The following is a 12422-nucleotide window of genomic DNA, read 5'->3' as shown; positions in this document are numbered from 1 at the left end:
TAGGTTACATTCATCAATAGATGAGTGAAAACCGACTGTCATTATCAAAACTGGAGATTAGATAGTCGGGGTCTGTCAGGTGAGGTCAAAGACTGAAGTGTTAAACTAGACTACACAGTTAAACCACAGACAATATGTTTTTGACAGATCAGCAACTCTGTTCATACAAGTTGTCAAAATATTACCTTAACGTTTCGAATTCCGTTAGCGAGAAACAAAAAGTGTGGGGTGGGGGTGCAAGCTCATGACTCTGCGTAGAGGCTGTTGGGGACGGTTTGCCAGACAGATTGAACCTAGTACTGGACTAAACAGCATGCTTAAAATATCCTTTCCATTTTTTTTAAATCCAGAAATAGGCTTAATCTGTCTACTCCTTGAAGTTACATGCAAATGCCATGCACACACTCAGTCATACACCCTTCCTCCTGCACACACACGTATTCCACAAACACACTAACACAACCGTTCCTAGACACAGAGAGAAACACTTGGCTCATTTGAGGATAGAGTTCTACTATTCTGATCTGGTTCTGTTCAGACAGTTCTGGCTAGGAAACAGTTCTAGGAGAGCTGGATGGACCTTGGGGACCGCAAGGACTCATGCTGGGCTCTAACCCCAGATGGTTAATCCCACATCGGGGATCCTTCCTCCGCTCTCCCTCCTTGAGCTCTGCAGGGCTCAACTGTCCCAGTCTGATACCACTGCCTGCCAATTGTTACAGCAGCAGTTATGAGTCATGTCTTCACTTTATTGACTAAAGAAGCCTACCTGTGTGAAAGGAAACTTCCACATCCTCTATTAAAGATACCAAGAGGACAGAGTTAATGGCACAGGAGGTTGTGCACCACTGCACTATCCCTGGATAGGGCTGTGGCAGTCATGACATTTTACCAGGTGGTTATTGTTATGCAAAAGCCTGCTGGTCTCACGGTAATTGTCCGTGAAATTAACATACATGTTTAGCATCACCATGCTTCACTCATACAAGCATCATAAAAGCCTCTGATGCACACCTATGGAACATTACATTTTTAAAAGGTCTAAAATTGTTTGAATATACAGGGTGGCAGGGTAGCCTAGTGGTTAGAGCGTTGGACTAGTAACTGAAAGGTTGCAAGTCAAAATCCCCGAGCTGACAAGGTACAAATTTGTCGTTCTGCCCCTGAACAGGCAGTTAACCCGCTGTTCCTAGGCCGTCATTGAAAATAAGAATTTGTTCTTAACCGACTTGCCTAGTTAAAAAAAGGTTAAATTATTATTTTTTTTTTTAAATACACCATTACAATAAACTCCTTATTTCAGGCAGGTCTAAAGAGAGTGGCACACTCCATATGTATTAACTCAGTCATTTATTGGCTACCCAAGAAATTACTGGGAGTTCATTTGCAACTTTGTTTTTAATAGTACTCGCCATAAGTCAGCACCTCTACACTAAATAATTATCTGGATGTGCACAAGCTCATGCTTTTTATTAAGCAGGTCTAAAGAAAGAGTGGTATGAATAAAATGTATTTCAGAAGAACTGAATAGGAGTTAGCCTACTGTATGTGGCTATGAGCAATGCCATAGGCTTGTTCATTTAGCAGACAAGATATGCTTAAAATATGCCATTATTTTATAGTAAGAAGAATATAAAATTGAACTTAGCTGAATAATATTAAGATTTTTCCCCATATGAAGTGCCCATGTTAAAAAGGGTCACACGCTAGATTGCGTTGTGACAACTTTAGTTGACAATGATACAAAACTTCAAAATGCCTTAGAAATCAAAAAGGCAGCATGGGCAACATGAAGCACTATAGGCTATTGATGATTTGAGAAAGTTTGTGCTCCGTTCCTTTCCACAGGCTGCACACACTGCTCTCTCATCAAGTGATCATATTTTCACCCATCAGACTACCCTCAACTTAATCTAGTCTTTAGTTCGGATTTCAAATGGCCATTATCAAATGGGCAAGACAAAAAAGACGACATCCGTGTGCACTGGAATAGCGACTGGAGGCCCCTTTCGTTTTCCACTCATGTTGGGTAGGCTACTCTGGTAATGTCGCTGTGCCACAGGTGATATTCCACCCAAACTACCCAGTACTTCGTTTGGGAAACCAAGTTAAATCTGTTCAGGAACACCAATAGTAACATGTTTTCACAACAAAACATATTTAAACTGTTGACAGCCCCTGTTGACCACCACACCAGCAGTTATGAGTCCGACAGACCAACTCATGTTGTTAAAGTTTTACAGCAAGGCCTTATTAGCTTCATACCAATTCCAACTCCTCCTCTGACTGTACTATGAAAAGTGTACAGTTCAGAGTTCACATACAGTACAGACAACTTGGCACAGGAGCTGGACAATTTCATCTTTTTTTTTTAAAGATATCTGCTCTCACATCCGTTAGCTCAGAGGTCAGCAACAGGCTTGGTAAAAGGAATTCGACTAAAAATTAGTTTAATTTAGAAAATATTTTCCAATTACTCCCACTAATAAAAAAAAGACCTACATGGGGGCGTCTCAATATAAATCAAGGTATGAACTGATTGTATTTGAAAATACAATCTCTTTAGGGGCTTAGTTGTGGTCAATTTACAGTGTACAAATAATTATGTTCCGGCCTCCAGATTATCCTCTCTCTCCAATAAAAACAGCCAGCGGCTGAATCTAGTCTACCCCTGCGTTAGCATCTCCAAGTGTCTTTTAAAACAAGCTTTCTGTGATTACAGCTGAACAAGATCATCTCTATGGTTTGCAGCAAACAGTGAGAGCGGATACAAACGTCTTTCTGACTCAGTCCTGAGTCTTCATGTGAATGTCTCTGAAAATTAATGTCTAAGACCAATTTCCCCCAGTCCAGAGGACAGATAATTGTAAGAAACTGTTAAGGCTAAGCACTCTGTTTTTATGGGTTAGGTGATCGCCACTAGGACAGTATGTATGCATGCTTGACATTCCATACGGCCCTACAGCTGTCAGATTAGATGTGTTATCTATATTGATTGTGTTAAGGACGAAGCGGCATCACTTTTACTGCCTCTCTGGGTGATATAAACAGAGAGAAAAAGTTGGTCAGCAATACCAGTTTCTACCAGATAAATATAGATAATGACATATTGGGCAAACCGAGATACTGGGTAAATTTATGTTCTGTACATACCATAGTTTATGATGGGTATGTTTTTGACCATGACACTACTTCTAATGATAAGATGAAAACAAAGTTTTGGCAGAATCAGACCTTTAACGTATTAATGACTGGAGTTAACGGATGTGCTCATATTGTCACACACACAGGTTTCAAAACGGTTAATTCTTCCAAGCAGCCTGAAACATTATTGCCCCATTATAGAGATGTACAGTGCAGTCAAAAAGTATTCAGACCCCTTGACTTTTTCCACTGTGTTAGGTTACAGCATTGTTCTAAAATGGATTAAAGAAAAAAAAAAAAAAACTCAATCAAGCACATTACCCCACACAATGACAAAGCGAAAACAAGTTTATAGAAAAAAAAAGAAAATACCGTATCTACATAAGTATTCAGACCCTTTGCTATGACACTCAAATTGAGCTCAGGTTAATCCTGTTTCCACTGAACATCCTTGAGATGTTTCTACAACTTGATTGGAGTTCACCTGCGGTAAATCGAATTGGACATGATTTGTAAAGGTACACACCTGTCTATATCAGGCCCCACAGTTGATATAAAAAAAAAGTATTTTTTTTACCCCCTTTTTCTCCCCAATTTCATGGTATCCAATTGTTAGTAATTACCATCTTGTCTCATCGCTACAACTCCCGTACGGGCTCGGGAGAGACGAAGGTCGAAAGCCATGAGTCCTCCGAAACACAACCCAGCCAAGCCGCACTGCTTTTTAACACAGCGCGCATCCAACCCGGAAGCCAGCCATACCAATGTGTCGGAGGAAACACCGTGCACCTAGCGACCTTGGTTAGCGTGCACTGCGCCCAGCCCGCCACAGGAGTCGCTGGTGCGCGATGCGCAATGCAGTGCCCTAGACCACTGCGCCACCCGGGAGAAGACAGTGCATGTCAGAGCAAAAACCAAGCCATGAGGTCAAAGGAACTGTCCGTAGAGCTCCAAGACAGGATTGTGGAGGCACAGATCTCGGGAAGGGTACCAAAAAAATTATGCAGCATTGAAGGTCCCCAAGAACACAGTGGCCTCCATCATGGGCTCCCAAGAGGTGCAGCGGACTAAGGTACTGCATCTCAGTGTTAGAGGCATTAGTACAGACCATGGTTAGATTCCAGGCTGTATCATAAACAGCCACACAATTTGCCCAGGGTCGTCCGGGTTAGGGTTTGGTCGAGGTAGGCCATCATTGTAACCAAGAATTTGTTCTTAACTGACCTGCCTAATTAAATCAATTACAAAAAAAAATACAACTTAAATGGAAGAAGTTTGGAAACACCAAGACTCTTCCTAGAGCTGGCCGACCGGTCAAACTGAGCATTCGGGGGAGAAGGGCCTTGGTCAGCAACAGAGCTCCTCTGTGGAGATGAGAGAACCTTCCAGGACAACCATCTCTGCAGCACTCCACCAATCAGGCCTTCATGGTAGAGTGGCCAGATGGAAGCCACTCCTCAGTAAAAAAGGCACATGATAGCCTGCTTGGAGTTTGAGAAAATGGACCTAAAGGACTCTGACCATGAAAAACAATGCAAGTGTCACGTCTGGAAGAAACATGGTACCATCCCTATGGTGAGACATGGTGGTGGCAGCATCATGCTGTGGGGATGTTTTTCAGCGGCAAGGACTGGGAGACTAGTCAGGATCAAGGGAAAGAAGAATGAACAAAGTACAGAGATCCTTGATGAATACCTGCTCCAGGCCACCAGACGGGGGTGAATGTTCACCTTCAAACAGGACAATAACCCGAAGCACATAGCCAAGACAACGCAGGAGTGGCTACGGGGACAAGTCTCTGAATAGTGGCCCAGCCAGAGCATCACTGAAGACACCTGAAAATAGCTGTGCAGCGATGCTCCCCATCCAACCTGATAGAGCTAGAAAGGATCTGCAGAGAAATGGGAGAAACCCCCAAAATACAGTTGTGCCAAGCATGCAGCGTCATACCCAAGAAGACTCATGGCTGTAGTCACTCCCAAAGGTACTTCATCAAAGTACTGAGTAAAGGGTCTGAATACTTATGTAAATGTGCTAATTACAGGTTGTTTTTTTTTACATTTCTTTGTATTATGGGGTATTGTGTGTAGATTGAGGGGAACATTGTATCAATTTTTGAAAGAGGCTGTAACAAAACGTGTGTCAAGGGGTCTGAATAATTTCCAGATTCTCACACACACACACAGTACCAGTCGAAAGAGTTGGTGTCCAAGCTTTCAAGGGCTTTTTAAATTTTACTATTTTTTACATTGTAGTAGTGAAGACATCAAAACTATGAACACATATAGAATCATTTGGTAAACAAAAAGTGTTAAACAAATCAAAATATTTTATATTTGAGATTCTTCAAAGTAGCCACTCTTTGCCTTGACAGTTTTGCACACTTGACATTCTCTCAACCAGCTTCTCCTGGAATGCATTTCCAACAGTCTTCAAGGAGTTCCCACATATACTGAGCACTTGTTGGCTGCTTTTCCTTCACTCTGCGGTCCAACTCATCCCAAACCATCTCAATTGGGTTGAGGTCAGGAGGCCAGGTCATCTGATGCAGCACTCCATCAAGCTCCTTGGTCAAATAGCCCTTACACAACCTGGAGGTGTGTTGGGTCATTGTCCTATTGAAAAACAAATTATATTCCCACTAAGCGCAAACCAGATGGGATGGCGTATCTCTGCAGAATGCTGTGGTAGCCATGCTGGTTAAGTGTGCCTTGAATTCTAAATAAACCTGAGTGTCACCAGCTAAGCACCCCCACACCTAATCCTCCATGCTTCACGGTGGGTACTACACATGCAGAGACGATCCGTTCACCTACTCTGCATCTCAAAGATATGGGGGTTGGAACCAAAAAATCTTTAATCTCAGACCAAAAGACAGAATTCCAACGGTCTAATGTCCATTGCTCGTGTTTCCTTGCCCAAGCAAGTCTTCTTATTGGTGTCCTTTAGTAGCATTTTCTTTGCAGCAATTCGACCATGAAGGTCTGATTCACAGTCTCCTCTAAACAGTCGATGTTGAGATGTGTCTGTTACTTGAACTCTGAAGCATTTATTTGGGCTGCAATTTCTGAGACTGGTAACTAATGAACTTATACTCTGCAGCAGAGGTAACTCTGGGTCTTCCTTTCCTGTGGCGGTCCTCATGAGAGACAGTTTCATCATAGCGCTTGATAGTTTTTGCGACTGCACTTGAAGGTCAGTCAATCCGGAAAGCTTCTTCATGTCTTAAAGTAATGGACTGTAATTTCTCTTTGCTTATTTCAGCTGTTCTTGCCATAATATTTTACCAAATTGGGCTATCCTTCTGTATACCACCCATAACTTGTCACAACAACTGATTGGCTCAAACATATCAAGAAGGAAAGAAATCCACAATACAAGGCACACCTGTTAATTTAAATGCATTCCAGGTGACTACCTCATGAAGCTGGTTGTGAGAATGCCAATAGTGTGCAAAGCTGTCATCAAGGCAAAGAGTGGCTACTTTGAAGATCCTCAAATATATATTGATTTGTTTAACACTTTTTGGGGTTCCTACATGCTTCCACATATTATAGTTTTGATGTCTTCACTATTAGTCCACAATGTAGAAAATAATAAAATAAAGAAAAACCCTGGAATGAGTGTGTCCTAACTTTTGACTGGTACTCACACAAATAAACATACACAAATATTACTCACAGGGTGGATGTCTATGAAGAGTCCATGTTGGTCCTCAGTAGGCTGAAGTCCCTGTACATAGTCCAGCAGGACAGGGTCAGCATTGTAGAAGTGCGGGTGGGAGATAAACACTGGGGAGTCTAGAAAACAATATTAATACAATTAATATCCTATGTAAGAAGTACTTATGAGACAAGCGGTTGATTCCTGAATTTGAACTTTTGTTCAAATCTCCCCTCGACATCAATGCATGATTTATTCAAAAAATGGTTATACAGTATGTGGGCATTTCTCAAGCTACAATTCAGCCCCAAGTGTATATGATATATTGATGCATGTTCTATGGGGTGCTAGATTAGGACCATAAGAGAGGCATGAGACAGCATTATGTTTCATTACAAAGTGCTTCTCCATCTGTTCACACAGCAGCATTGCTCCTCTGTGTGCGTTTGCCATACCTCCTCCACTAGTCTGTTTATCAGACAAGGTATCTGGGTCATGATTACAAGGATTATAATAACCGTCACTTAGGAGGTGTGCCTGTATCTTGTGTGTTTGAAAAAATAAAATAGGTGCAGGGAAATGGGTTTTTACAGCCATAGTAGTACAGCACACCTGAAGGAAATTCGGGTTAGTGCTTTTCTCAAAGACAGATTTGACCTTGGCAGCTCGGGTATTCGAACCAGCGACCTTTTGGTTAATGGACCAACACGCTAACCACTAGGCTACCTGCAGCTCTAACAAATCATGTGCATGCGTCCGGGTGTGCGTGCGCTCGTGTGTGCACTGACTGGATCTGCAGCTGCTGACGTTGAGGAGGCCAGACTGTCTGCAGGGACAGAATCCCTCGTTGGGAGCGTAGTCTGAGCCATTAGCGAACAGAGTCTTAGGTGCCACGTAACGATACAGAGGAATCCCCTCCATTATCCCCTCACGCTGGTACACCATCTCCAAAGATCTTTAGAGAGAGAGACACACTATATATAAACTCAGCAAAAAAAGATACGTCCTCTCACTGTCAACTGTGCTTATTTTCAGCAAACTTAACATGTGTAAATATTTGTATGAACATAAGATTCAACATACAAACTGAACAAGTTCCACAGACATGTGACTAACAGAAATGGAATAATGTGTCCCTGAACAAAGGGGGGGGTCAAAATCAAAACAGGCAGTATCTGGTGTGGCCACAAGATGCATTAAGTACTGCAGTGAATCTCCTCACGGACTGCACCAAATTTGTCAGTTTTTGCTGTGAGATGTTACCCCACTCTTCCACCAAGGCACCTGCAAGTTCCAGAAAATTCCTGGGAGGAATGTCCCTAGCCCTCACCCTCATCCAACAGGTCCCAGACGTGCTCAATGGGATTGAGATCCGGGCTCGTCGCTGGCCATGGCAGAATACTGATATTCCTGTCTTCAGCCATACTGCACGTTCTGTGTGTGGTGGCATTGTCATGCTGGAGGGTCATGTCAGGATGAACCTGCAGGAAGGGTACCACATGAGGGAGGAGGATGTCTTCCCTGTAACGCACAGCGTTGAGTTTGCCTGCAACGACAATAAGCTCAGTCCGATGATGCTGTGACACCGCCGCAGAGAATGATTGACCTCCAAATCGATCCCGCTCCAGAGTACAGGCATCAGTGGAACACTCTTTCCTTTGACGATAAATGCGAATCCGACCATCACCCCTGGTGAGACAAAACCGCGGCAGTGAAGAGCACTTTTTGCCAGTCCTGTCTGGTCCAGTGACGGTGGGTTTGTGCCCATAGGCGACGTTGTTGCCAGTGATGTCTGGTGTGGACCTGACTTTACAACAGGCCTACAAGCCCTCAGTCCAGCCTCTCTCAGCCTATTGCGGACAGTCTGAGCACTGATGGAGGGATTGTGCCTTCCTGGTGTAACCCGGGCAGTTGTTGTTGCCATCCTGTACCTGTCCCGCAGGTGTGATGTTTGAATGTACCGATCCTGTGCAGGTGTTGTTACAGGTGTTACACAGCTGTCCACCCTGTCTCCCTGTAGCGCTGTCTTAGGTGTCTCACGGTACGGAGATTGCAATTTATTGCCCTGACCACATCTGCAGTACTCATGCCTTCTTGCAGCATGCCTAAGGCACGTCCACGCAGATGAGCAGGGACCCTGGGCATCTTTTGGTGTTTTTCAGAGTCAGTAGAAATTAAAACTTAGGACACTAAAGAGGCCTAACTGTGACCTTAATTGCCTAGCGTCTGTAAGCTGTTAGTGTCTTAACGACCGTTCCACAGGTGCATGTTCATTAATTGTGTATGGTTCATTGAACAAGCATGAGAAACAGTGTTTAAACCCTTTACAATGAAGATCTGTGAAGTTATTTGGATTTTTACTAATTATCTTTGAAAGACAGGATAATTTCTTTTTTTGCTGAGATACATACACATATGTATGTGTGTATGTGTGTGTGTGTGTGTGTATGTGTGTGTGTGTGTGTATGTGTACCTGCAGGCGTCAGGACTGTAGAAGGGCAGTGTAGATTCTTTAGTCATGAAGGGAGGCCACATTTGTCCTGCTGTACCATTGATCATGTTACACTGAGGAGTCTTCCAATTGGTCAACTAGAGAAAGCGAGAGACTGAGTGTTATCATCCATTGAGCGCTCTTCCTAGAGCAGGAAATTATTCAGGATTTCACTGCAGTCAAACTTTATTACTTTGGATTCATTTAATTATTTAGCAGGGATAGTCCACTCCATAACAGTTGCCATTGATTTCCATGGAGTCCTTCTACAAGAGGCCCAAATCAGTTTTCCTCCATGCTTTTTCTAACAGCCCCTCAGCCCAATCTGTAAAGGTGAAGGCACATGGCTGTGTGACCTCACCTTGGTCAGGCCATTCCATGAGTCCACTTTGTGAATCAGCCTGATGTCATCTTTGCCAGTGTGGATTGTGAACAAACCAGTGTTTGAGTTGTTGAACTGATGGAAGTAAGACACAGATTGATATTTCACCCTTCACTAAAACCAGACAACCAACCTAAACAGGTTGTAGATAGAGTACGCAATTACCATTTGAGGTTCTGTCACAGAAAAGTCCTAGGTGGCAAAGGTCCAGATGGATATTGTCATTAATCGCTGTAGTAACAAAGCCCCAGCTCACAACCCATCCTAAAAACTGTTCACAGCCCTCATGTTGGTTGAGAGAAAATTTAGCATTTTTAAAAGCTAATTTTCTGCAATTCTACACATTGCCATATGGCGGAGAGAGAACTTTGCAGTTAAACCATATTTAATGTAATTCTCATGTCTTGTGTGTTCTTATTAGCCAGCCTACTGGTTTTGCTACACTCGTTATGTCTAGTTGTCCTAGGCATAGCTAAGTGGTCTGTAATCAGACTTAATGGTGCAATCAGACTTAATGGTGCAATTAGGTGAGAAGTCAGAATATGAGAACAGTGAATGGTGAATCACAGTGAATCACCTTGATTACCCCGCACCTGTGTGCTTATCAAGGCTTCACCAGACTTCCTGGCAGACCACCAGCCCCGGTTAGTGCTGCCCCCTGGGAATGGAGTAGAGGTTCGACCGATTAATCGGAATGGCCAATTAATTAGGGCTGATTTCAAGTTTTCATAATTGGAAATCGGTAATTTTGGATGCCGATTTTGCAGATTTTTTATTTTTTTTTACACCTTTATTTAATCTTTATTTAACTAGGCAAGTCAGTTAAGAACACATTCTTATTTTCAATGACGGCCTAGGAACGGTGGGTTAACTGCCTTGTTCAGGGACAGAACGACAGATTTTTACCTTGTCAGCGCAGGGATTCAATCTTGCAACCTTATGGTTAAACTAGTCCAACGCTCTAACCACCTGCCTCACGAGGAGCCCGCCTGTTACGCGAATGCAGTAAGAAGCCAAGGTAAGTTGCTAGCTAGCATTAAACTTAATCGTAATCAATAGCTGTAACTACACATGGTTGATGATATTACTAGTTTATCTAGTGTCCTGCGTTGAATATAATCGATGCAGTGCGCATTCGCGAAAAAGGACCGTCTTTGCTCCAACGTGTACCTAACCATAAACACCAATGCCTTTCTAAAAATCAATATACAGAAGTATATATTTTAAAACCTGCATATTTAGCTAAAATAAATCCAGGTTAGCAGGCAATATTAACCAGGTGAAATTGTGTCCCTTCTCTTGCGTTTATTGCACGCAGAGTCAGGGTATATGCAACAGTTTGGGCTGCCTGGCTCATTGCAAACTAATTTGCCAGAATTTTACGTAATTATGACATAACATTGAAGGTTGTGCAATGTAACAGGAATATTTAGACTGATGGATGCCACCCATTAGATAAAATACGGAACCGTTCCGTAATTCACTGAAATAAACGTCTTGTTTTCAAGATGATAGTTTCCGGATTCGACCATATTAATGACCTAAGGCTCGCATTTCTGTGTGTTATGTTGTTATAATTAAGTCTATGATTTGATAGAGCAGTCTCACTGAGCGGTGGTAGGCAGCAGCAGGCTCGTAAGCATTTATTCAAACAGCACTTTCGTGTGTTTTGACAGCAGCTCTGCTGTTTGACTTCAAGCCTATTAACTCCCGAGATTAGGCTGATGTAATGATGTGAAATGGCTAGCTAGTTAGCGGGGTGCGCGCTAATAGCGTTTCAAATGTCACTCGCTCTGAGACTTGGAGTGGTTGTTCCCCTTGCTCTGCATGGGTAACACTGCTTCGAGGGTGGCTGTTGTCGATGCGTTCCTGGTTCGAGCCCAGGTAGGAGCGAGGAGAGGGACGGAAGCTATACTGTTACACTGGCAATACGAAAGTGCCTATAAGAACATCCAATAGTCAAAGGTATATGAAATACAAATGGTATAGAGAGAAATAGTCCTATAACTACAACCTAAAACTTCTTACCTGAAAATATTGAAGACTCATGTTAAAAGGAACCACCAGCTTTCATATGTTCTCATGTTCTGAGCAAGGAACTTAAACGTTAGCTTTCCTACATGGCACATATTGCACTTTTACTTTCTTCTCCAACACTTTGTTTCTGCATTATTTAAACCAAATTGAAAATCATTATTTATTTGAGGCTAAATTGATTTTATTGATGTATTATATTAAGTTAAAATAAGTGTTCATTCAGTATTGTTGTAATTGTCAATTTTACAAATAAAAATAAATACAAATTTAATAAAAAAATAAATAAAATAATAATAATAATAATAATAATATTAATAAAAAACGGCTGATTAAGCGGCTTTTTGGTCCTCCAATAAATCGGTATCAGCGTTAAAAAAATAAATTGGTCGAACTCTAGAATGGAGTGTGGAAGTGGTAATGTAGTGTCCATCCACGTGGCAACCTTAAATTAGCACCCATATCATAACAATAAAAAAGTTGGGGCACATACTCTGGCCATGATAACTGGTTAGCCTAACGTTGGCTTGCTGATCAACTGGAAATGTCTAACAGGTTTTCAATAGCTCTTTAAGGTCTGTCAGTGAATGACATAATAGGAAGACCCACCCACGCACCTCCCTCCAGTCTAAAATGGCTTTCTCTCCTCCACCCTCTCGCTCACCCACTCACCTCAGCAAAAAGGCCAAACTTGCCAGTGGAGGGCAG

At 42.4% G+C, this 12422-nt stretch overlaps 1 protein-coding gene across 4 annotated transcripts in view; it reads right to left on the bottom strand.

Annotated features, from left to right (window-relative positions):
- LOC110523398 (scavenger receptor class B member 1) overlaps positions 1-12422 on the bottom strand; it is a 39568-nt gene that overhangs the window by 14007 nt on the left and 13139 nt on the right. For all 4 annotated transcript variants that reach the window (XM_021602063.3, XM_021602062.3, XM_090234153.1 and 1 more), the window contains exons 4-8: positions 12387-12422; positions 9660-9755; positions 9281-9396; positions 7596-7762; positions 6826-6944 (exon numbers count right to left, since the gene is read on the bottom strand). The exon at positions 12387-12422 is cut by the window's right edge and continues 168 nt beyond it. In XM_021602063.3, the coding sequence (XP_021457738.1) occupies positions 6826-6944; positions 7596-7762; positions 9281-9396; positions 9660-9755; positions 12387-12422 (534 nt within the window). The remainder of the gene's footprint in view (positions 1-6825; positions 6945-7595; positions 7763-9280; positions 9397-9659; positions 9756-12386) is intronic.

The sequence above is a fragment of the Oncorhynchus mykiss genome, chromosome 5 (assembly GCF_057628025.1).
Source record: "Oncorhynchus mykiss isolate SJ-2025 chromosome 5, ASM5762802v1, whole genome shotgun sequence".
NCBI classification, from domain to species: domain Eukaryota; kingdom Metazoa; phylum Chordata; class Actinopteri; order Salmoniformes; family Salmonidae; genus Oncorhynchus; species Oncorhynchus mykiss.
This window is presented reverse-complemented; position numbering and strand designations above follow the sequence as displayed.